Source organism: Cyprinus carpio, chromosome B17, assembly GCF_018340385.1.
Source record: "Cyprinus carpio isolate SPL01 chromosome B17, ASM1834038v1, whole genome shotgun sequence".
Lineage (NCBI taxonomy): Eukaryota > Metazoa > Chordata > Actinopteri > Cypriniformes > Cyprinidae > Cyprinus > Cyprinus carpio.
In genome coordinates, this window is record NC_056613.1 from 20,382,700 (window position 1) to 20,410,119 (window position 27,420).

Sequence of the window (27,420 nt, forward strand, 5' to 3'; positions counted from 1 at the left end):
TAGCACACGCAGAGCCTTCAACAACGTGGCAGTATCATTTCACACAGTGTAAACACAAGACTTACTTCCACCCTTGCCGCTCTTCTCCATGCGGTACTGGTAGATGTGTAAGGTGAACAGCATGTGGGAGTTGCGGCGGTCTTCTTCATCTGCGTCTGGCCGGTTGGTGCTACGTGCTGCGATGGCGGCATCAAGAAACAGGGCGGCCTTCTCTGCAGTGGGAGCCCTTAATTCGCTCTGGTTCTGGAGCTACAACATGGAGAGGATTGTTAGGTTCAAGGTATATATGGTTATATATGGTTTTTAAGTCCTATATGGTGACAAAATATATTTTTTGGGCAATTCTGGTTATCTTGAGAAATTTTCTGTAATTTTTTTTTTTAATTTTATGAATTATCATATTTAAAATTAAATATTAAAGTAAATAGAAACAGATGTTATTCAATTCAAAAGTATTATTTAATATTGTTTAATTATGACTACATACTATAAACCAACAACTGTATTTTTTAAAGGTCCGACCTGCTAGAAATAGAATCTTCCAATTGTCAACTCCAAACTGTACTATTTTATATACCGTATTTTCATATGGTTTATCCCTAGTTGGAGTTGACGACGAAGGAGATCAAGATAACTGAGCCTCTTTACACAGTTCTAGACAATTAAATTGAGTCTCTGGGGCAATCAGAGAAACAAATACGCCCATAGAGGGAGAGGGATTAATGATGAGAGTGAGTGGTTGATAAAGAGGGCAAGAGGGCAGCATCTCTTGTCCCGCAAAAAGCCTGTTGGAACAAAGGGAATGAAAAATCCGCGCTGGCCATATTTATGGTCTTCTTCAAGGAAACAAGCAATTAGGCTAAATGGAATGGATCTTAGTTCCCTGCATGTTTTTCTTTGATATTTCTGATACGCTTACTGACTCAATCAGTTTTTTTTTTTTTTTTTTTTTTTTTTTTTTTTTAAAGCAGCCATCAAAAGCATATTCCTTTAGAACAATAGTGGCCACTTTCCTGCAGTGTTCGCTAACCGCCTGTGGCCAACAAGCTACTCTAACACTAAAGTGAGGAAAGAATGCTGTTCAAACACACTCCCCAGATTTGAACTTCACAGGCCTCTAGGCAGTCTTTGATGTGCTGCTTCATATGGACCCCCCAAAAAACAACATCTGATGCCAACACCTGGCACCGCTTTTAACTACCCTCTACCTACCCCCAAACTCTACCTACCCCCTTCTGATATTTACCCCCTTCCAATAGAAGGTAAGGGGGAGGGTGAAACAGCGCAGCAGCTCACCCAGATGGATCCTGATGGTGCACTGAGTAAAAAGAACCACCACAACATCTGGCCTTTAATTTAAGATTAAGAAATAGAAAATAGAAATTGTAAAATAACAAAATTATATAATATAAAAATATATTTATATTGTAAAATGTTATATTTTAAATTTAATTTATTATTTTAATATTATACTTTTTTACATTTTATAATACAAAAAATATATAACACAAAATATACACACTTCATTGATTGATTAATTGATTGACTGATCGATTGATCGATCGATTGACAGGAATTAACAATTTTATAATAATTTATTAATCAAGGATGTATCATAATTACCTGTAAAAACTAAGAGATTCTTCAAACTAAATTTTGCAATATAAAAAAATTACAATAATATAACATCAATCACTGAAAAGCCTTAACTTAGCAATAACTGTTCATTTTCACTTTTTAAAGTGTATGTTACAACCATGACCTGTAAAATAAGATGGAAGGTGCATCTTCGTAACATGACTCCCCATTTTCATCAAACATCAAATTACTAACTGAAAACCAAACTTATTTTTTTACTATTCTTTTTGGCTGGCTCATATCCCATTCGTGTACATGGAGAAGGGGCAGGGTTTCTGACCTATACTCCAAGGAAATGATCAAAATATTTTGGTTTAAATTTTCAGGACGTGCGGTACACTTGGTAACTACATGAAAAACAAGACTGGGAGGGCTTTATCAGGAAAAAGAAGCTAACTTTGACCTATAGGTGTGGTGTTCCTGACCTGTGTGCCGCAGATGGGGTCCTCACGCAGGTAAACACCAGGCGACTGGCCGTCCTGCAGACTTCCTGTAGGCACATCAGAAAGCAGGTCCTGCAGGCTCTCGTCCTTGCCGTAGATTTCCACGGCTGACACCCGTACAGAGAAGCGTGTACCAGTCTTCTCCTTGCGCTCGTTGATGAGCTTGAACAGCCAGGAGATGGCACAGGGCGCAATGCCAAGGCTCTGCGTGGAGCTGTCCGTGCCAATCATAGTGTATGTCTTGCCTGGTGAGAGACAGACAGAGAGAAAGCTGTTGATTCTGGCAAGGTGATGAAGATGATGAGCGCTCAATGAGCAAGTGTTTTAAGCACTGATACTTCTATCACTGATTTGATGAGATATCCCCCATGGATAATAAACCACCATCATAACACATTATTAGTACATGAATAGCATCTGATGACAGTTTTAAACTGCTGACTCAAGGTTCTTGCACACTGAGTCCGAAATTTTCATATGCATTTTTTTTTTTCTTATTCGTAATCCTTTCCTATCAAAATTCTTGCTACGGATGCGAAAACGCAGAAAATCGAACCTGGTCCAAATTTTTTTTATGATGAACAAAAGTTTCGGAGGCAGTGTGAAAATGTGATTAACACAATGTGAGGTCATATTTAATTTTTAACGGGCGAAAATTTCACACATGAATTTCGGACTCTTAACCTTAAGTCCGAATTCCGATATTTTATTTATTTATTCTTTTTTTTTTTTTTTTTTTTGAATTTCAGATTTTTTCAGTTTTCACTGTACCCTTACAGATGCTTTGGCAAGGGGACGTGGTAAAACAGAGCTGGCAATGGGAGAACGATACAGGAAAATCCCTGCTATATTTCCCTTTAAATATTCAGTTTTATATGTCACATCAGCAACGTTAAAGAAAGAGCATCAGTTATATAAATAAAAAACTTGTGATGAATATTGTTCCATATGGACAGTCTGGCTTTAAAAGAGTCGTAAATAATGCTTAAATGCTTAGACCGCATGTAGTAAATGATGCAGGAAACCATCGCAACATCTAACTAGCATAATTGGCAATAGTGCAGAACTCTGATGCAGTCTACTGTGAGGGTCAATTAGTCAGCTTTTAATTACACTCTCTAGCCTCTGGTCTCTCATACAGACACACACATACAATTAAATGCCCCACTCATGCCCATTCTGAAAGGCAAAAGCACTTTTTTTGACCTTCGGTTTTGATATTAGACATCAAAGTGTCTTTGCAAACTGTGGAACAAGATCAGTGGGTATCATATTCAGTAAACCGCAAAGTATTAAGAATAACTTACCAACTTTGACATGACCAAAGCAGAAAATACACCCATCGGCTCCATTAACCACTGATTGAATAACTTCAGCCACTGTCCCTGAGCAAACTTCAGCCTGCGGAAAACAATAAAATACTCATAACTTGTCTGGTATTATAATAAGTTAACACAAGCATGAAGTCAACAGGGTACAAAATACTTATACATACATACATTTATATATAAACATATATGCTATAAAAGCAAAAACCATTTAGACATCCACGATCATTTTAAAATGTACTATGTTGCAGTTCCTAATACAGTACTGTAAATAAAGTATATTTACTTTTTTAAAGGGCACTATTCTGTACTGATGAAAACGTTTATTTCAAAAGTCTAACCAACTGTGCACACCAGAGTCTTAATAAGCAATGTTCTGATGGTTTTTAACATTCAGTTGAGCTGTGAAATGTAACCAAGTCTTTTTTGCCAGAGTAGACTACCTAATCTTTTCTTTGATCCGGTGATCATTGATTTATTCATCAGCAAAAGAAAACCACAGAAAGCACCAACAAGGCAGATCCTCATCACAGATTCATCAGACATGGGGTTTTTACACCGGCTGCACTGTGCGGCCATAATGCTACAATCTGTTCCACTAGCCCCAGTCCCTGGAGACAATTTGGGACTGCAGAAATTTCCTCCCATACATCATAACACACACACATTCTTACATAAAAAAACAGAACAACAGCTCTGTGCTTTGCTAAGAAATATGTCCCTGCAGTCCCACTAAACCACACACACAGTAGATTTGGAGGATTTACAGTTACATCATTTCACTGGCACTGAGCACTGAGACCTAAAAGCCTTGTGCTGGTCATGAGTAAAGGAACTCCTAATCGATAAGCTCTATAGATCTTGTCTAGTGCATGCGAGTTTTTCAACTGAAATTTCTATTACAGTTCGGTTCCTAAGCAAAGTAAATGGCTTTTCTGTCCACTATCCACATATGAAGCTGCATGCAGCTGGAAATGCAGCCTGAAAAGTAAATGATTTGGAACATTATAGGCAGCAACTCTAATAGTTTCAATAACAGTAGGGCCTTTCGCACCACTTTAGTTCCAGAACTAAATGTACAGTACTAAAGTGACATATTATGACATATTTGAAGCAGAAACTTATAATATCTGACTTTTCTTATGGTTCTTTACAAGAGTACTTCAAGAGACAACCTTATTAGTCTTGAAGTGGCATATCTAAATTGTTCACACTTAAACATCTTCAAGTTTCTCAGTCTTCTAAAGTTCCTATTCCCTATTTGTGTCCATTTGTTAGCCACTTATCTTAAGATGGATGTCGCTGCAGCTTTGGAGGACAGATAATGAACTGTGAATGAGCTGCTAAATATGCGAGTCTGGAATTCAAACTATTTTCTATACTTAAAGAAACAGCTGTTGGGCTCATACTTTGAAGAACGGTGGTGTCCCAAAACAGGCCTTTTTACATTAAGCCCCTTGCCCTGCAAAGAATGTGTGCGTGTGCTTCTCAAATATCTTTTTGACACTAACAAAATATTTTCACTTCAAACCTCAAAAGCAAATGCCAACAAAATGATAACATCTTCACAGTGGCTCTTACTTGAGAGGCATCTTGGGAAAAAACAGCGTCAAAGGCAAACATCTTTGGGGCGGGCAGCACTGCTCGTCTGTGCACTGAGGTGGGCTGTGTGTTGATTGAGGGATCGTAGAGGGTCAGTTGTTTCTTACGAGTGTCCACCTTCAGGAAGGACAGGGACTCAGATGAATCCACAATCCCCAGTGATGGACAGATCCGCATCATCACTTTGACCTGGAACAAAAAAGAAAAAAGGCTATTGAAGCAAATAATTCCATTGACACTGTAATATAACATTGTAGGTGACATAAAGTGATTGATAAGCTGATGACAAGAGTTTCCACGATTCCAGAGGGAAAACAATTTAAAACACATGGCAATTTCTTGGAGTGTAATCTTTGCTTTCATGTTGGTTCCATATAGTTTTGAGAGTTACAACTCTCAAAATTACTTTTATAAAAGCATCTGACAAATTTATACATGTAAATGTAATGTAAAATGTAATTTGGTGTAACCATGAAGTCAAAATTAATGACATATTTTCCTTATACCTTATGTAACCATGTAAGTGAACAGTGTATTAATAATTGATAGAAACATTCGTTTTGGTAAGTCATAACACATGACGTTACAGTCTGAACTAACAATAACATTGTTATAAAAAGGTCAAAATATTTTTACTTTTCATGTTTTTTCTCCACAAATGATTTGAGGAAAAGTATTCAAAACATTAATAAACTTTTTTTTTTTTTACAAAAACGTATAAATAAAGTAATAAAATTATACCGAAATATATTCACTTTTAATAGTCATATTCATAATTCACTTTAATAGTTATATATATATATATATATATATATATATATATATATATTTTTTTTTTTTTTTTTTTTTTAAATGCCTTATGACTGGAGTAGCTGTTACTGTTTCAACAATAACTGATGTTATAAGTCAAACAGCTGAAATATGAAGGGAACATTCTGTCAAGGAAAAAAAAAACGTTATCGAATCATCGCTGTTGACCACACACCGAGTAAACTAACAAAACCAGCCATTAACAAATAGACTGCCTGTAATACCACACATTGTCACAGTTGTGTCACGGTGCACTGCTAAGACCATTTGCAGCAAATACAGTAAAGCAAAACAAACATACTGTAAGAGAACCTCATGCCATTAATACAGCATTCAGAGCTGCACAAAGCCACAGTATTCCACGGGTGATTTGTAGCAGAGATATAATTACAACATTTGGGCTCCAGTGCTATGAAACAATGTCTGCACTGCTGATCCTATTCCACGGCACCCGGGGCCAAGCGTCATGCCTGCGCCACAGCATCGGCCTGGCCTGAACTCCCCCTCACTGCTCCATAGGGGTCGATTACACTGATGGACATGTGCACGTGGTGAACGAATTACGCCGGCCGTGACATTGGAAATAGGCTTCCATATATGACTGGCCCCCGAATGGGACCAGACACCACATAAATGTGGGTTTGGGTTAAACCATTGAGTTTTACATTTGTTGGCAATTTGATACGTGGGGAGAGTTTGATCCCCCTAGCGCGGCTGCTGGCTTCACCCTTCCTAAACTTGGGTCTAGAAATGATATCACACAAGTTTCTGAGGCAATCCGAACAGTAATTATCTTGATGTGTCAAAATCTACTGACAACTTGTGTTCTGTATGTTTTGATCCACAAAAAATATCTATGAATAACAAACAAAAAAAAAAAATAAAATCAAATAAAATAATACAATTCAATTTAAGATTGACTAGTTTTTGTGGTGTGTTTCGTATTAGTCAGACCGTTGTCAGCGGCTTTGGAACCAATTAAGTATGTTAAATCATTGCTGGAGCCTGTTAGTGAGTAAGATCACTCTGATTGGCTGTTTAACTTAGCGAATCAGGGAACAAGAAAAAAAAATAGAGAAGAGACAAAAGCTAGCTAACAAAGTCAATAGGGCACACAATGAAGTCTCTTCTATTTTTTATCTTCATCTTAAGTGTGATGATTATCATCAAATCTGTCTTTAAAGCAAAGTATATGTACAGTGATAGATCTTCCAGTTTTCATTTTTGAATGACAAATACAGACTACTGCCACATGCTGGTGTGGAGAGCTTTTTCCTCTCACGCAGGTGCAGAATGTATGTGCCAGTTGGCTATAGTCTTTGTGGTGTATTAATGTACAACTAATAAATTCTGCACAATTTTGGGGCCTTAGTCATTTTTCACAAAAGACAAAAAAGAAAAAAAACCTTCCCCATCATTCACTCAATCACATTTGCAACCATTCAAACTTGCATGTCACAACTGTTCATGAGACACGTGAGAACCAATGGCACCAAATTGACATCGGTAATGACATGTGAATGGGATTTCAGAGCTCCACTGGAGCTATTTTCAGCTTGTTCCTCATACAAATCTAATGCATGGTTTCTGAAGACTCGGAATAGAGTGCAAGAGTCACAAGATCCACTTTGAAGTTGTTTTTGGCATTTTTTGAAGCATGACAGCCGCTGGAATTACAGCACATGTCTTGCATCCTTCTGGACAATTTGGTCATTGTGCAAACAAAATGGTTACAGACGGCTGGGCTATTATTCTAATGCCCATTGCTTTTTATAGTTCTCCCAAAAGCTGCCAACAACTGGAGCCCATTCAGGCAGCATCAGATGCGTGTTTGCAGTTGTAGGAAGAGGAAGCTCATTAGTGAGGCTGGGATGTAATGAGTCCATTCTCAGTGGGTACTTATCAATCATTTCAGCAGGCTACAGCTTCTGGCATGATGTTCTACAATCATCTCTCAGAGCAGGTGGCATCTAATCTGGAACAAATCCTCTCCATCACTATATATATACTGTAATACGGTGCTAAAGACAAACCCTCTGGACAATGTGGAGGGGTGGTGTGTAGATGCTGAACAACTTGCTACTCTTGGCCACGATCCCAATCCGAGATCCCAAATACACAATCTGTTCATAATCAGCAAAATAACTGTCACTTTCTATTTAGGTTCGACTGGATAATGGATACGGAGTATTGCAAACATTCTGCAAAAGACTAATGGTGAGAATTCCAAATCAACAAGCTTAATGGTTAAGTTAAAAGAAGAAAGTGTTTGTCATTGTACACTGATGTGGTGCGGTGGGTGCCTGACCTTGCCCATGCCAGGGTTCTCCTTGGCCTTTGACCCCGCCCTGAGCAGACATGGTGGAGCAGGTGGAGGTGAAAACTGAAGGACAGCACTAAAGTTAGTGGGGTAGATGGAGGGCTCCTGGGGATATACCAGTGGCGGCTGCTGCTTCTTCCGTTTGGATGACAGATTCAGCTTCTGAGCAGCCCTGAGACAACAGACAAAAATATAACACAGATTAAAAGTTTATAATAATGAGTCAAATGAACCCACATTTTTTTTTTTTTTTTTTTTGGTATGGTTTGAGAAACAGATACAAGTCACAGCAGAACCATAATAACGAAAACATGTTTACAAATATTCAGCAAAAAATCCACTCATGATGAACTTTTAAACGGACGGTTAAAATGACCAAAATCCTATATCGCGATATGAGTAATTTTATATCAAGGTAGAAATATATATCATAATACAGTTATTTTTGCTGTAAATAAGGTCTTTATGATGTCACAATTTTTGATACCATAGAAATGACATAATTCCTGTTACCAGTATCAATATCACAGAAAACGAAATGTGATATTATAAAATACTAAATGAAAAAATATATATATATATATATATATATATATATATATATATATATATATATATTATATGTATATATATATATATATAAAATACTAAATGAAAAAATATAAAACATATTCTTCACTGTTTAAATTATATAAATTATATTTAAATTAGATAGATAGATAGATAGATAGATAGATAGATAGATAGATAGATAGATAGATAGATAGATAGATAGATAGATAGATAGATAGATAGATAGATAGATAGATAGATAGATAGATAGATGACATGAAAAACAACATTTTGGTGTTCTTTGGAGACTTCAGTAATAATAATAAAATATATGCTAAAAAGGTGTGGAATGAGGTATTTTTAGCATTAAAAACAAAGGTTCCTCGAAGCAGTTGACTGAAATCTCTCAATTCCAGTTGCTCTGTCAAAGGGGGTTCCGTTAAAATCAAGCCAAATCCCTTTGTCACCACAGCGAAAAGTGATTTTCCAAGGAACCCTGCATGTTTTAAGAATATTCTTTTTCACTCAGTCAGAGGGGTGTATGTCCAAAATTCATTTTTGGTCTTTTCCTGATTGATTTAATGGTAGAGCTTGACATTTAAAACTCAATGCTATAAAATCAGACCTGAAAGGTCAAAAGCCCCCTATCGCATTGCCAAAGTAAACACAGACCAACTCGCTCTTTCTCCACAGGCTGCCTTCCCCCTCTTTATTTAACTAAATAGGCACACTGTGCTCTGAATCCCTTGAAAAATATCCTCTAAAAATTTAAACTCCAGAAACAGTAGATGAAGTGGTAATAATGGCAGGTTCAAGACATTTAGCCAAGTTACAGCTACCTTCCCAACAAGCTACATCATAAGACTGAACATTACAATCGTTCTGCATAAAATCACAGCATGAGAGGAACAAATGAGTGTAAGTGAGGGAAACTGAAAGATTGGGAATGAGAGAGAGAAAAACCAAAGGCTATCAAGTGACGTTTTGGGGCTTAGCTCACATTAAGAGATGCATTAAGGCTGTTCTCTTGAGCTGAAGTGTAACAGTGGAGAACTAACTAAAAGAAAGCTGTCCGCAGCAGTCTTTAACCATGACCGACTGATCACACTAAATGCAGCAATAATCAAAAGTGAAGTGCACTGAAAATCACACTCTGAACAATACTTAAATGCTAAGAGCACACATTACAGTAGCACATTGGATCTCTAATGTAATTGCCATGCCACTCTTCCTTTTTTTTATCCCTTACACATTTTGGAGAGCATTTTTTAAAAAGAGTAAAATACCAGATCAGGTAATATGTGACTACATGATGTTACCTTTAGGTAATTACACTCATTTTAGGAAAGGTTTACATTTATTGAATTTATAAAAAGTAATGTGGTGTAACTATCAAGTAAAAGGTAAGTTACTTATTTTTAATGCATGTGAGGGTACACATTTTAAACAATATTTTTAAAGCTGTTTTAAAGAAAAAAAAAATAAGGTAGAAAAGCACTTGTTTAAACATATAATGAATTATTAATTTATGCAGATAAGTATGTTTTGTTATGCATGACATTTTACAACCTGAAATAACCTGAACCAATGTCAAATAATTTTCTTTTTTTTAAAGATGTACTGACCTTGACACAGATATCGCCTGCTTTTTTTCCCTACAATGTTTCTGCATTATGCATGTTGTACTGCATGACTTTATTGGTAAATAAATAAATAAATAAATAAATAAATATTTTTTATTAATACATACTACAACTATTAATTACATTAATATAGTATGTCACATGGTTAAACCATTGTTTAGAGATTGCCCATAAAATGGTGCTGTCAATTATTCCTACAATGCAAAAGTGATGGATTTAGAATTTCAGAAATTATGGAATAATTGTGTGCTAATAATGTTTGTATAACCTGTGATAAGATCAAATCAAATGAAAGTCAGGAGATGGGAAAGCAGATGGGAACAAGTGGGAGTCAGTAAAAGCTGGGCATTATGGAGTTTGCTTGTGACAATAAATGTCCGTCTTGTCTTTTTTTTTTTCTGAGACACACAAGCACTGATCACAAGTGTAGGCACCAGCCCTTTGGACGTTCATGTGTGTGTTCCCCAGTATGTCTGGCAATTCTACACCCTTTTTTTTCTCTACCCCTCTCTGCATCACTCCATACCTCTAGAAGTGACAACCCCTCCCTTCCTCTTTTCTCTCCCTCCAATTTCTCTGCCCCACCCCTCTTTTCTCTAGCTCAGTTCGGCCCTCCACGTCAGCCCAAGAGCGCACTCAGAGAACACACCGCTGGCTGATGAAATAATTATAACATCCAGGAGGAATACATGAGCAGCCCCTCCCCCGGGGAACCGTCAGCCCACAAGAGGATGCAAGAGTGTGTGTATGTGTGTGTGTATGTGTACAAACAGACGAAGAGGATTGAAGAAATGTTTGAGCAATGCATTCAGAAAGCATTATGAGTGAAAGACAGAGAAATGAACAAGAAAAAACAGAAGGCAATAGACAGAGAGAGAGAGCGAGAGAGAGAGAGACAGAGAGAGAGAAAGAGAGAGAGAGAGAGAGAGAGAGTAAATCAAACAAATCAGGTTTTTGTGTGATGTTATATACATATATTTCTATTGTAAAATTATCTTTAAGAATATAAAATAATTCACTATAAAAAAAGAATATTGAACTGAATTTCTTATGGCAAAATGTAAAAAAAAAAGAAAATACTTTTATTTATGTTTAAAAAAATTTAGAATACTACAAGATTACATTTATAATCAGTTTGACCAGAAATGTGAAGTAGTATTTTATGAAGATATTATGAAATAATAGCTATAAAAAAGGGGTGGAAAAGAAAAATGTTTTCTTTAAATTAATCTGGTAATCTTTCAAAAACGATAACAAATAAATAGAATGAATAACTTATTTATTTATTTATTTATTTATTTATTTAAATAAACTGTGTTGTACTTTAGGGACTTCTCATTGAAAATATATTTTTATAAAGCATGAACAGACTGAACATTATAATCTATATTCATTTAAATATGCAACTGATAAGTCGAGGAGGTTTGAGATTAAATGCTTGTACAGTAATAAAGCAATTCATGAATCCACAACAACAGCTCAAGCATTCTCAGCACACACACCTGTACACTAATGCTGAAATTAATTGCTTGTTGAAGCACACATTCTCTCTCACTCTCTTTCTCTTTCATTCTCTCCATCTCCTCAAAAAAAAAAAAAAAAAAAGAAGCTTGCTCAATTCATGAATGGAGAGCGGCTATAAAGCACATGTCCATGTGCTTGCACTTTCTACTTGTCCACCTGCTCAAACTCATTGCAGCACACACACGCTACGCTAAACAAACATGCTTTGACATGTTCCACAGTCAAGGAGCAATCCATATCCCAAGTATGTATAAACAATCAGACAGCAGCCTTTGTAGAGTTTGGCAGGTGAGCTCAGAGGACGGAGAAAGAATTCCTGGCGTTAAGACGGGTGTGTTGCAACTGACATCTATGGGTCAAAACCCACTGCACCCACACACACATACAAACACATAGAGAAAAAGCTTTAAAAGTACTCACACTTCTTTCCAATCCATCATCTAACGTATTCACAACTCATAGCCAGAACGACGCAGGCGAGATGCAAAAAAACTGTACTGTCTGTGTGTCTGTACCCACATTTTGCCATCAAAAAAGAGTGATTTAAAAACAAACAAGTTAAAAAGGCACTGCAAGTGCTTCTCCGGTAATCACTGCACATTCTCAGTGCACAAACATCTGCAGATTATGGAAGTTTAAAGTCATTACAATTATATCCAGAACTTTTCTTCTTCACGTTCACGTTTTAATTCCTCTTTGCACCATTCAGCGAGCACCAAACCACTAGTACTTCTCTCTGTCTTTAATGCTCTCTCTCCCTGGACCAGTCTGTGTCAGTTAGTCCATTTCTTTTGTCAGGCATCCTGGTCCTTTTTGTCATCTGTGCCTCTTTTCATCCGTCTCGCAGAGGAGAGGGGCTGGAATCCAGCAGTCGGGATTTGCCTCTTGCTGCCGGAGCAGTGCTGGCAGCTGCCCTGCACTCAAACACACGCGCACGATTCCTCCCACTCTCTTTTTTTACACGGTCCAGCCCCTTTTCACTCCCCACGGCCAGAAAAGGAATCAGAGCTTTGTGAACACTCAGTCGCTCACTCTCTCTCTCACTCTCTCACTCACCCTCACACACACACAACATGCCCCTTACTGCATGAATTCTTCATGTGTGAAGGGTCTCTTTTTATTCTACCCCAGACTTCAAACAGATTTGCTTAGTATGTGCTGCATGCCTGTCTGTTTGTCTATGTGTGTGTATGCAACTGCTTTAGGTGTTTTGTATGTCTGTGGAGAAGAGTGTGTGTTGTTTAATGTGTGTGTTTAAAAAAATATATATTTTTCTGGTAAACAAACAAATAAATAAATATTCCTTGCTTTGGGGATATTCAGACATTATTATTGGAATTATTTATTTATGTACGTTTGTACGTTTGTATGTATGTATGTATGTATTTACAGTGCATAATGTGTGTGTGTGTGTGTGTGTGTGTGTGTGTGTGTGCGCTTTAGGTGTGTTTTGTGTGGAGGGAAGTGTGTGTTGTCTTATGTGTTTACTTAAAATATAAATAAAATATATGTTTTTTTCTTTTTCATTAATTGATCTGCAATGTAGAGTGAATGAATGAATGAATGAATGAATAATCCTTGCTTTGGGGACATTTAGATATTATTGGAATTGATTGATTGATTGATTGATGTACAGTCATGGCCAAAACCTTTTTTTTTGACCATGCTTAATATGTTTATTTTATTACGTAAAAAATAAATCAATAAAAGCGGGGGGAGGGATATAAAAATGTAAAAAAAAAAAAAGTGTGAGTTGTGTGTCGCTAGGGTGTTGCTATGCATTTGCGAGTGACATGTCTGATTGGTTAGAACAGTAAGAGCATACTTCTCTTCAACAAGCTGCACAATTTGAGGTACGATAAACAATATGGGTGGAGTTACACCCTGAAGGTTAATACGGAGCGTTAGGAGTTTGCTCAAATTAGCCTCAGCGAGCGCCGTTAACAAAGGAAAAATACAGGGCGCAAGGAAGGGTGTTTGTCCACGTCCTGCACCTGTGTCTCTGTGTGTGCTGAAAATCTCATTAAGTGTTTGCATTGTGACAAACATAATTGCTCTGACGGGTGGGATAAAGCTATTAATCATCGCATACGTGAAATAAGCACACAGCATATGCTAGGTGTGGTGTAGAATAGTGTGTGTTCAGGTGTTAAGAAAATCAAACATCTCTGGGCGACCACCACTTTAAAATCATATTCCAGACACATCCAGTGCTTAGAGATGCCCTTGGCCTGTGGGTAAGGGCAAGATGGGGGGAAAGCAGCAGCTGGAACAAGTCTAAGCTCTTTATGTGAGAGAGATCTATTCCCTAAACTGCTAATTTGAGCTGAGGAGCAGGAGTGAGACAGAGAAAGAGAGAAAAGGAGAGAGAATGTTTGCGAGAGACTCTTTTTCTGTCGGTCTGCAGCACGGCTCGCACACCACTACCCCACTAACACACTGCCCTACATATCAACACAGAGCTCAAACTCCCACTGCTGCCCACCGCTATCCAAGAGAGGGGCACAATCAAAGCTCCCTAAGTGCACAGACTACATGACTGAAATTACATACTCTGATAACGCTTTAAAAGGAAAATCCATCTTGCTGGAAAGATGTTCTTTGGATTAAAAAAAAAAAAAAAAAACTGCTGAGAGAAGCCCACAAAAGGACTGATTTGTAAGATGAAAGACAATACTTAATTTTAAATGCTCTGAAAATACAAATGTTCCCAATCAAATTAATCATAAATGACCATAACAATGTTCTGAACACCTTATTTTTCCTCTTAATTAAAATAAAAGTTGTACATTAAATAAATAATAACATTTTAAACTCTGCATTCAATGTACATAATACATACATAATACATTAACCACATTGTATTTTTAAAATTTATTTCTTTCTTTATTTGAAAAATTGTAATAAATATATTCAATTCAATCAATTCAATTCACATTAATTTGTATAATGCTTTTCATGATACAAATTCATTGCAAAGCAGCTTCACAGAAAATTTACATTATATTTAGGAATAGCATATCAGTGATGACTATGTCTAGGTTTTTTATAATTGCTTATAACAAACCAGAAATGTAATAATATATAAAATATTAACATAAAATATATATAATATATATATATATATATTTTATAAGTTTAAAATATATATATACATATATATATGTAATAAAATGAAGAGTTCATTTGCAAAAACCGATAAATGCCACTTAAAAAAAAAAGAGCTGAGTGCCATGCTTTTTTCTCCACATACAGCGCGATCTGAGCCCTGAACACGTTTTGTCAAAAAAGCGGGTATTTCAAGGCATCGCGAGTTCACGTTTTACTGCAGAAGCCGACAAGTGCCCTTGATGTTTGAGAACAGAAACCGATAAGTCCATTTTAGCGAATCAGTGTGCTGTATTCAGGTCAGGTGACAAGGCTGCTTTCACTTTGAAAAGACATGCTAGCAGAGAGGAGTTTCTTCAAAGCTGGCTAAAAGCGATCAAGGATGGATAATTTTGACGAACTTGATGAACCTGTTGCATCTTCTTAAGAACATAAAATGAAAATAAAAGCTGTTTTCACGGAACCTTGCAAAAGCAGCACATTACAATGGTGAGGGAAAATATAGGTGTATTGAATATAATCACATCCACACAGTCTATGATCACAACAACGTTTGTCAGGCATCTTCATTGTCATCTGAGGTGATTACCAAGATAAAACGAATGTTTTTGTTTAACTGAGATGTGGAGTTATCTGCTTTTGCTACAAAACAAACTTTTGATATATATAATAAACAATGAACTTGAATTTGGTAAGTTACCTGTGTTTGTTTAAGTTATTATTACTTAATCAAAACAACCCAACTGCTGTTTGATTGATATTACTTGGAATGCACAATAAAAAAAAAAAAAAAAAAAAAAAAAAATGTTTTCTGAAAATAAATAAAAATGGGAGTTATCTGATTTTGCAAATGAACTCTTCAAATATTGAATTGAATTGCTTACAACAAATGAGCAATATAATAAAATTTAAATAAAAATTCACATAGGTTTAAACTTATAATTAACAAAAAATATAATGATAATCTGAGAAAACTACAAGTCTATGAAAAGGATGAATGGGTAAATAAATAAATAACCCATACTGTCTTTTTAGTCTTTATTTGAATTATCCAATATTTGTAAGTGATGACAGTATGCTTTTTATTATTATTATTATTTCTTTTTTTATCTGACATGAAATAACATTAGTTCTTGTGCCACTATTCAAGAATCAGTGAAAGACAAGATCAATAATTTTCTCCAGCTCTCCTCAACAAACAGCACAGAAAACATCTGCAAATGGCAAAAATAAATGGCATACATGGTTGTCAAGCAATATAAAAGGTGCGGGGAGCTTTTGTTGAAATCAGAATGGATTTGAGTGTGTGTGTGCATAGGGCTGGGGGCTGAGGAAGGGGATTTTGAGTGTGTGTGGATGTGTGAACCAATGCACGTATCATGCCTTGCTTGCTTATCTACTGTTGTGAGAGCCAAACCATTTGGCTTGTTGTCAATAATCTTTGCAGGCAGCCTTCTCTGCCTTTCAGCTTTTGTCAAATTAGAAAGAGGAATTCCTCAAGCCGACCGAGTCATTAGCCTGTAGAGCCATTAGCTTGTTGTAAGGATTTCTCCCTGTCTTTCTCTTCGTCCAGATAGCCTTTGTAGCTAATTGCCATGTTGGCCCTATTTACCATCCTTGACATTTCTTTTATTGTAACAAGGTCTTTTTTCTTACTCTTGACAAAAGATAACAAAGCTACGAACACTATGGATCACCGTGAGTGATATCAGACTACATTATTAATGTTTCCATACCTGTATCTCCAACTATCATCCATCACTGTAAGATCTGCAGGTTTTTTTTTTTTTTTTTTTTTTATCCTTTTATGGATGCTATGAGTTATCAAACTACAAACAAATCTAAAAGTATGACATATAATGTTCTGGGATAAATAACGATGTTTTTAAAATAACTATCAATGTGAAGAAATAATCAAAAAGTATGTTTACATTTTGCCATGAACACCAATAATCAGAACATTCAATGGGAAACAACATCAGCTACATCAATTTTCCAGTTTAGGATGATCTACATTATGAAATTAGAGCCAAAACATATCAAGTATCATAGTATGTCTCTTATACCAATGAAGGTACATTAAGTCCTTAATTACTTACTAAAGTAATGAATGTGCCAGTCAAGCCTTAACCTCTTCCTGTGATTAAGGCATTATGACATCATGGGCATCGAAAGATGATGTCATAATCTTTCACCCACATCCACTTGCCTGAAACAAGATTTAGTAGTCAGCTCAAAAGGCTAAGAGAGAGCTTTCAGCATCCAACAAGATTCAAGCTATTGCAACAGTTTGCTGTACAGTAAGAGGGTTTGCTTTTGTATGTTGAGTTTTCAAGTAGTCAGACAGAAAATTATATATGTTAGCACACCCACAGTTCATTCCAATCTAATTATGACTTTATTGCAAAAGGAAGATGTTTAGCAGAAAGTTCAAGCTGCTTTTTTCCATACAATGAAAGTGAATGGTGAACACGGTTGTCTCAGACTCCCATCTACTTCCATTACAAAGTAAAAAAACATGCATCACATGAAAGAAAGGCAGTGTTAGACAAGACAAAGGAATATCAATTTTTAGGTGTACTGTCCCATTAAAAGTAGCTTACAGTAGCTACTTTCTTACATCAACATCTATTTCTCTCATAGTTTATTGAACATTTACCTAATACTCAATGGCTACTGTTCAAAAGTTTCTCCTAGCCATAATAAGAGCCATAGATGCAACATAAGACAAGTGAGACAGGATTTCTTAAAATAACCAAAGACATATGGAGCTGGCTGTACAGTAACCAAGAGTTTTAAGTTTCTTTCCCACCGAAGTAAGAAACTGTGTTGTGACAGAATGAAATCCAGAAAGAGTATGTGAGAAAGTGATGTTGGTCCACAGCTGCACACTGACTGAAATGATCAATCACTTGAATATCATTCTTCATACCTTATGCAACATACTTTCTCACAGTATACTTTAGTGCTACAGGGTTTGATCACAAGTGCAAAGCAAAAATCTCAATCTACAAGAGGTACTAATTACAAAAGTAAAAAAATAATAATCTAAACCTCATTCACTGGAATAATCAGATGGACAGTCCAGATATTCTTTTGTTGTAAGCAGTGGGATAAGGGGGGGGGGCACTCTCAACATCCATTACTAAACCCTTCCTTCGAGCACTTCTGACCCGAGGCGTCAGTCACCCGGTAACATTATCCCTCATTAAAACAGAGTGTACATGAGAGCACGCTGTGTGATATCTGTAAAATTGGAGCATAATGTCAATACGGAAATCACCACAGGGCAACGTTGTCTGTTCATTGAGCTACTACTGTAAAAAATAGCCTAATCATAATGTAGTGTATCTCATAATAACCATAAATCATTGAGATGTGTAAAGTGACGGGCTACTCCATACTGCATATTACAGTTGTGTAAATGAGATCAGATGCACTGTAGAGTTCCTTAATCCCCCTTGTGGAGAGAATATATGTTATAAAAACTGGCCAGGTCACAGTTATTAAATACACTTAAAATTATTAATTATTATTAGAAGCTAAAAAAACTATAGAAATTATTATCTGTGGTAACTGACAGCATGCTAAAATGTTGTCCATAGATATTAATTTAAATAAATAAATAGCTAACAGCTTCTAATATTTCCAATGCATGTACCAAGAAGATTTAAAATAATCATGATAATAATCCACACAAATCCAAAAACATCCAAAGAGGCATAAAAAAAACACACAGAGCATGAAAAATCAAGAAAAGTAGAGATAAAGGACAAGGTGGAAGGAGAATAAAAAGCATAAAATTGAATCAAATGTGTGGAGAGCGAGGGACAGAAATATATGGAGAGACAGAAGGAGGGAGTAAGGGGGGGGAGGTTGAGTATGAGACAGAAAGGTGAAAAACCAGAGAGCCAAAAATCAGAAAATGAGATGGAAATTAAAAAAGAAAGAGGGTGAGGACCTCCCGAGAGTGAAGAGAGACAGAACACGTCCAGAAAGTGACAGAGAAAGAGTGTCGTCTCAAAGGTAGACAGCGAGAGTGCTCGAGTGATCAGTCTGGTCTTTGTATTTTGGCTGGGAGCCAGGCAGCGGTTGTCTGAATGGAGGTAAATCATTTTGAGCCTGAGAGTAGCACATTGAAAAATGATCGCTCAAGTCGGGCCGGGCTCAGCTAGGGATTGTCTCGTTCCCTCAGCAAGCCCAGGGTGGAAATCCCCAGCCAGACCCAAATAAATGAAGCAGTCTGAATCTAAATGGAAAATGTTCTAATTAAAAAGAAAAAAACGGAGAAGAAATCCCCATGGATTACTGTACTGGGAAATGCTGTGATTCTTTAGACTATGTTTATATTTGCATGTTAATCTATTTATCTATTTTATTCAAAGTAATTGCATGAACTTTTACAATGCATTAATTTAAAAGTGCAGATTTCCACACCAAATAGTTGGCTGACTTCAAATTTATTTTAAAAGCATTAAAATCTGTTGCAAATGGTTGGAAAGCTCTGCCCATTCTGGGCTTTTCTCAAATTAACTTCCTGAGGTGCATCATTGGATGTTTTTTCGAACTGTATTGAAGGAGTTCCCATGCTTGCCGGCATTGTAAACCACTTTTCCTAAACAAACCCTAAGCTGGTTTGCTCATCTTTACTGGTCTCCCAGCCTGTTCTGGCTGCACTGTTGACTGGTTCCAGATAGGTTTTGGGCTCTTTTCAGTAGCAAAGACAACAACACCACACATTCACAAACATAAACATCACCATGAAAACCCAACCAAACAACAACAACGGAGTAAATGAGTTTATACATATAATACAAAACTAACATCTAAAAAACAAATTTAAAGCATTTAAGCCAGGGCTCTTCAGCTCCAATCCTGAAGATCCAGTGTCATGCAGACTTTAGTACCAATCCCAATTTAACCCACCTGTTTCTAATTTGCAATGTGTTTGGTCAGGACAGGGGGGTCCAATCCTGCTCCTGAAGGGCCACTTTCCAGCGGAATTTAGCTCCAACACACCTGCCTAATGATCATGAAGACCTTAATTAACTGGCTCAGGGGTGTTTAATTAGGATTGGACCTAACCTCTGCAGGACAGTGGTCCTCCAGAAGCAGGGCTGGACACTCATGGTTTAGGGTTAAGCCAAAAATATACTTCTCATCTGCATTCCCCTCTGTCTCATAGACAGTTTGCATGACGTAATTTTCAGCATTAGTACAGTCTGCTGATGTTTGCAGAAGCAGCACATTTCAGAATCATCACATCAACAAAAGTTAACCAAACAACAAAAATTCACCATACCATCAAAATACATCCAAATATAAAAACACAGAAGACTTTCAAAGGCTTGTGGATTTAACTGTGCATGAGAGTGAAGTACAACCAGAGCCTTTAGAGCAGGGGTGTCCAAACCCGTTCCTGGAGGACCACTGTCCTACAGAGTTTAACTCCAACCCCAATTAAAAACACTTCAACAAACTAATTCAAGGGCTTCAGACTTTCTAAAAAGTTGGAAAGTTGGAATTGGTTGGAGATACACTCTGCAGGACATTGGCCCTTCGGGACTATAGTTAAAAAGAGCCTTGATTTAAACATTAACCTTTTGGTTAAAAGGTTTCTACGATCACAAGAAAGTGTGTCCAAGTTTTTAAATTGTACTCTACAGGAGTGTCTATTTAGCAAACATTGTCTATTTATTAAGTGTTTGTTGTGGTTTTGTGGCCTATTGTGCATTCACTAGCATGCTCGGCTAGCAGCTAGGTGCTAACACTTCAGTTCCTGCTTCCTGTACTAGCTAATAAAACGGAATATATATAAAACTCAAAGTACCACCAAACATGTCCACAATGTCAAGCCTACCCCCTCCAATAATACCAACAGTAAAGAAAAGAGAGCATGATTCTGTTTACAGTGCATGAAAAGGGCTGCAAAAGCATTTTCTAGAGGTGGTGAGCGAGTAAACAAGAAAATCATTGTTGTCTTTTTGCTGTTCCTAAATTACCCCCTCAATGGCATCTATGAAGAGACAGGATGTGCAGCTAATCCAGGCTTGGCTTGTTGTGGCTTAGCCACGGTGGGGAGGCAGAACAGAAGCCATAAATATGGCCAAGGTTTTTTTGTTATTTAATGAGTTGCAGCGTTCAAACCCAGGCCCCTGGGGTAAAGCTCTGGAAAGCCACAAAATGAAGATAGTAATGGGGTTGTCAATTTTTTTGAAGATGCTCTCTTGTTATTCATGTGAGGTGTAGACTGGTTGCTCTCCCAGAGTTTGTTTAAAAGCACAGCAAGCTAACGTTTAAGGAAAATCAATTCCATTTCAGCAGAAAACTGACAGATAACCAAAACTCACGTCTCTCTCGCACACTCCCTCTCCCTGTATACAAAGATTACCATCTACTTCCATCTCATCCATGATACATCTCTCTATCTCTTCCCTCTGCACCACTGGGATTTATTCTACAGGTAGGCAACCCGCAGCATTGGGTTTCACTAAAAGGGTGTTGAGAAAAAGGAATTTAATTACAGGACAAGTGCGTGGAACGGGATAATCCTGTCTCCACATGCTACAAAAAGTGCAACCCAAGTTAGGAAGGTGTTGGTAAAACTAGCTGACGCCACAAGGTCCGATCAGACGCCTGGCATGCTCTTCACCAGGACCTTGAACTATGCTTACATGATTATGAAGTTTCAGCCTTTTCAGACACAAAACTAATTGGGTATAACTGACTGTTACAAATTACGGTCACTTTGCACATTAGGTACAAACAGAAGCTTTTCAACGTAGGGTGGCCGAGCCCTGCAGATAGGGAAAGGGGACAACAAAAGCATCCTACCACTCCTCCTCGCCTCGGCACTCATTCATTAATCACTGCCTGGCAGGGAGGACACCTAACGCTTATTTATTTGCACTCTTTCACTCGGAGGCTATAACAACAAACAACCCCAGTGGCTGCTGGGAATATTTGTGCATGATTAATCAGAGATGGCCTGGAACAACAGGGTAGGCGATGAAGAGGGGAAAGAGAAAAAGAAAGTGACCAGGGAAAGGATAGAGGACAGAGGAAAAACAGATGTGCTGGAAAGAAGGTTGGGGGATGAAGGTTGCCTTTCGGTTGTCATAAGATCATTTTGGTTATACTGAAGCAAGAGGGAGTTTAGGTAAAAAATAGGGTTGACAGTCAAAAAAAAAAAAAAAAATAAAAAAAAAATAAATATATATATATATATATATATATATATATATATATATATATATATATATATATATATATATATATATCACTGAAAATACATACACAGAACTGAATAAAAAAAAAATTAAGACGAAAAAAATCCTGTTTTATGGACATGCTTTTGCCACTGTCACTGGTGTTTGAATTAACATATTTAGAAATTTGATAGTGTTTTGCAATGTGCATTTTTCACTTGTTGTGCTTTGATGATAATTAAATTTCTCCATGTAAAGAATTCAAATTATTTTAATGTTGTTAATGTTGTTAAATGTCCCATCTGGGTTTGATTTACAAATAATTGAGCCATAAGTTGGGATCTTTTAAATGGGTCTTTTGTGTGCACTGCAGCTCAAATTGGGTTTTGAACAATTTTTAGAAATCACAAGAAACAGCTATAAATGTCACATAAATGTCAAATATATATATTTATTCTCATTGTCGTCGTTAACAATACATACAAATGATTAATCATATATATATATATTTACATAATATGTGAGTGTGATTAATCAAATAAGTTTTTGTTTACATATATATTTATATATATATTAGTGCTGTCAAATGATTAATCATATAAGTTTTTGTTTACATAATATGTGAGTGTGATTAATCAAATAAGTTTTTGTTTACATAATATATGAGTGTGTACTGTGTATATTTATTATGTATATATAAATACAAACACATGCATGTATATATTAAAAATATAAGAAAACTGTTATTTTTAAAATTTTATTTTTTTTATTTTTAAATTATATATAATATATCATAATATAAATATATAAATGTAGAAACATGTAAATATTTTTAAAATATAAACTATGTGTGTGTGCATATTTATATGTATATATATATATATATATATATATATATATATATATATATATATATATATATATACATAATAATTAAATAGTACACATATATTATGTAAACAAAAACTTTTATTTTGGATGTGATTAATCACGATTAATCATTTGACAATAATAATACATATATATCTCGTTAACAATTATTTAATTATATATTGAAATAATTGACAATGACTTGACTTTGACAACCATAGTCAAAATTATGTAGGTAAAGACACAAGGCACCAAGGGAAATCAACATCCATCTGTACTATTAACCTCGCATCCAAAAATGCAATAAATATGTCAATAGTCTTTATTGACTAATGATCACGTTGTCATAGACAGAAAGATGGATGTTCCCCTAGCCATACAGGATGAGACATTACAGTTACTGGATTCATAAGACTAATAACATCATTCAAATGACTTCATATAGCCACCAGTGTATGAGAAGATTATTACATTCAGTGGTGACCTTCACACTGCAATATAATCATTACCACCGCAATCCTGCTCTTACACGGCAGGAATGCTATCAATCCATTCGATGTGATGCATTCTCACAGCTTATAGTCTTGCTACAGACAAAAACCAAGAACCATGCCATTAAGAAACCCATAAGTTATAGCAATAACACAAAGTATGTCCATTAATAACAGTCCTATGTATAAGCTTTTACGAGCGCCCTCTGGTGCTACTGCAGGAATTTAGGGTTTGGGTACTAGCAACTTAATACTGAAAAAGACAGAGTGAGATAGTGCTAATGGGATTCTCAGCTCTCTGCAACAGGCTCTCTCACATGCTGGGTCATGAACTGATTACAGGCTGTAATCCACTCCATTTCAGACAATCTGCATGCAGAGTAGCTTTCAAGAAATAAAAACAGCAGATAAACTCTCTCTCGGTTTCTCATTTCCACCCCTCCCCACTCTTTACCACAAACCTTCACTGCCTCAATTTGCTGTGAAAACAATTTTATATCCTATAAAATAATCATTAATATTCTATGAACCAAAATTGAGAAACTTCAAACTGCTGAGACTAGTTTTACAGACCGCTTACCTGAACAATTGTATGGGCTACATACAGCATGCAGTCAACGTATGGCTAGCCTTAGGAAAATTAACCATGGCTTTACTACAAATAAAACCAAAAAAAAAAAAAAAAAAAAAAGGTTACTATGGTAACTACAAATTAGCCATGGTTTTGCTAGGCTAACCATAGTTTAACCATGGCATTTGTAGTAAAATTGTGGTTATACAAAAGGTAATCAACACACCAAAAAAAGAAAAAAAAAAACATGGTTACACTTTTACTACAATAAATCCATGTTTAATTTTCGTAACAGTAGTTAGCATGATTTTGTTTGCCCCTATTGCTAGATACCATTGTAATGAACAATTTGGTCTGCCTGCTGAATCCAGTCTAAGCTACCATGCTTTGAGCTTACACCTAAAAGCTTGCAAAATATATTCAACTATGTTCAAGAGAAAAAACCTTTGGCAGACAGTCAAGTGGCAAAACAATTTTATATCCTTTAAAACAAACATTAATATTCAATGAAGCAAAATGGACAAAAAATAACACTGAGAGAGAATTTTATAGACCAGCTTTCTGAACATTTAGTCCATCCGTTGAATCAAGTATAAGCTAAGCTAGCATGCTATAAGCTAACACTGAATGGTTTGCTTAAAAAAAGAAAACTCGCTTACACAGGCAGACCCAGTTGTGTCTAAAGCGCTGACAATAACGGGGCAGCAAAAAACATTAGCAAACAACCTGGCAGCAAAACTGAGCACCCATGAGTAAAGATGGCTGATTTCAATTTCCTGCACCACCTGGGCAACTGCTATAGAGATTCATACGAATGCTAACATACTCTGCAAGTATTATAGATATCCTTAAGCAACAGTAGAGGCTATAGAAATTCCTCCTTTGACAATAAAACTTCTTAATTTAATCAGTAGTATGTGTATAATCAGTAGAGTGTGTACGTAATGACAAGCAACAGGGATCTCATTAAGTAGTCTGGAATTTTGCTTGAGTTGCGGTAAAACATGCTACATGAATAAGTATGAACTGTGCACTTGGGTGGTATTGGGCTGGGAAATCAGAGGAAGGTTGAACACTAATTAGACATAACGCTGTTTTCAGATTTTTTTTTTCTTTTCCTGCTCAGACTCAAAGCTTAACCAGGTGGATCGAGATGGGATTGTGAACTGCTGCTTTTGTTCTCTCCAGCCACAACAGAGGATATTCAGGCTGGATGACCTCATGGGAATTTTTAACTTCAACCACATCTGCGGTCTGAAAAGACAATAGGTAATAAACCTTTAAATGTATATTCCACTCGGTCTGGTAACACAATTAATAACCTCGGTTGATCTGATCTGTATTCCACAAATCCGGGTAAACCGGAGACCTCTTTAGAAGAGCCGCCGGTTCCCTCTTCTTCCTTATTTACTGTTTTCCCTAGTGAAATGGGTTTCAATTGTTATTTAGGGTTTGTTTTAATCAGCATTCTCGAGAAGTGGAAGCTTTGAGACGACTAATAAGGTGGTGACGGTAACTTGTCTGTCATGCATTGCTTACTGTGTGAAGTACAGAGCTGAAGCAATTAAGAATCAATCCTTGTTACGCTACCAAACCGTGGGAAGCTTGAGAGCAGCTACAGCCTCTATTATGAGTACCAGCATACATTTCCAACCACCAAGAATGTATTTTCCTGCACTATACAAGAGATTAACTACAGTATAATCTCAGTTCAAAAAATACTTTTAATAACCTAAAGGCCTGCAAAGAGCATCACTTTTCCCTGACTGACATATGGAGACCCCCTAGGTCATAAGGCAGTTGGAATTTGACTGATTTGACAGAATTTATTTCCTCTATAGTGTTGCAGCAAACATCAGCTCTTCCACAGCCCCACGTCTATTGAGTCCATTCACATGAATCAGCAGATCCATGCCATCTAGGGGACTCGCTGATGCCTGCTGCTCTTCCTGTGGTGACCGTATGCAAGTGGGCTGGATAGTCTTCCTGACACAGCAGTTTTCATGCTTTTCCCTGAGCTGTCACAGACCCCCAACTGTAAGCATGAAAAACACCAACTGTTTGTTGTATACATACTTGTTTATTCAGGAAAAAGGTTTAGGTGGGTGCTATAGTATGCCCAATTTGCATAATTGTCCCCCAAAATGCCATGTTTTGTATCTTCTGTTCTGCCCTGTTCCATACTACAAATTTAATTTGAGCCCTTTACACTTCCTGGGTGTTTCAGTAAAGTGAAAGGAAGTGTATCACTACCTTCAAACCACCTTTTAATCTGTCAAAGGATGCATAAAGCCCCGCTAAATTTATTGAATAAATGCTAAATTATGCATAACTGTGTCCCAGACCACACTGAAGGGTCATCTACTTGCACAAGGACTTCAAAATGATGGACACTAATGGTCAACAGTTTAGAATAATTATGTTTAATGTCTTTGAAAGAAGTCTCTTATGCTGACTAAGGCTGCAGTATCTGACCAAAAATACAGTAAAAACAGTAATATTGTAAAATAATAAGTTTTCTGTTTCAATGTTTTCAAATGTCATTTATTAGTATGATGCTAAGCTGAATTTTCAGCAAGTCCAGTCTTTAGTGCCACATGATCCTTCAGAAATCATTCTAATATGCTGATTTTGGTGAGCAAGTAACATTTTTTCTTATTATTAATGTCTAAAATCCATCTTGTTCTGCTTAATATTTTGGGGGAAACCATGCTACATATTTTTCAGGGTTCTTTGATGAACAAAGTTTGAAGAAAAGCCGCAATTTGATATCTTTTGTCACACTATAATTGTCTGTACTGTCATTTTTTACCAATTTAATGCATCCTTGCATAATAAAAGTATTTATTTATTTTTAAAAGAATCATAGAGGCCCCAATCTTTTGACCATAGTGTATATCTCTTTCTCGGCTGACTACTTGTGATCTGATCTTCCAAGACAGATGTCAATACCAGGTGTAAATGGGGTCCAGATGTCCAGTCAACTGAGGTTTGAATGCTGTTGTATCATGTGAGAACATTTCACTGTGAGAAACATAGATGTGCAAAAAGCTGTTCGAGTAGCTGGTGATGTTTTGATGAGGAAACACACTCTTTCCAAGTTTAGTTATCTGGAAGTCTATATTCCGTAAATTAATTGCTGTCACTACACTTCTAAACAGAGTGGGGACATACAGTTAACAGAAACAAGTTTGTGTAGAACAAATGCAGACAGCTTCAAGGTTGTGGCATATGAGAGAAGATCCATTGTGATGCTAAAACGCTGACAGTACATTTGTTTCACAAGTGCTTCAAAGGTAAATCTGCCTCCTT

The 27,420-nt window shown here is 36.5% G+C and overlaps 1 protein-coding gene across 7 annotated transcripts in view; it reads right to left on the bottom strand.

Annotated features, from left to right (window-relative positions):
- Nucleotides 1-27,420, bottom strand: part of kif26ab (kinesin family member 26Ab) — an 87,680-nt gene that overhangs the window by 12,775 nt on the left and 47,485 nt on the right. For 4 of the 7 annotated variants that reach the window (XM_042742709.1, XM_042742708.1, XM_042742710.1 and 1 more), the window contains 5 exons: nucleotides 8,130-8,313; nucleotides 4,991-5,200; nucleotides 3,389-3,482; nucleotides 2,064-2,326; nucleotides 66-249 (listed from right to left, as the gene is read on the bottom strand). In XM_042742709.1, coding sequence (XP_042598643.1) covers nucleotides 66-249; nucleotides 2,064-2,326; nucleotides 3,389-3,482; nucleotides 4,991-5,200; nucleotides 8,130-8,313 — 935 coding nt within the window. Of the gene's footprint in view, nucleotides 1-65; nucleotides 250-2,063; nucleotides 2,327-3,388; nucleotides 3,483-4,990; nucleotides 5,201-8,129; nucleotides 8,314-12,280; nucleotides 12,983-17,067; nucleotides 17,178-27,420 lie in introns of those variants that run through there. The other 3 variants (XM_042742714.1, XM_042742713.1, XM_042742715.1) reach the window with 3 other exon arrangements.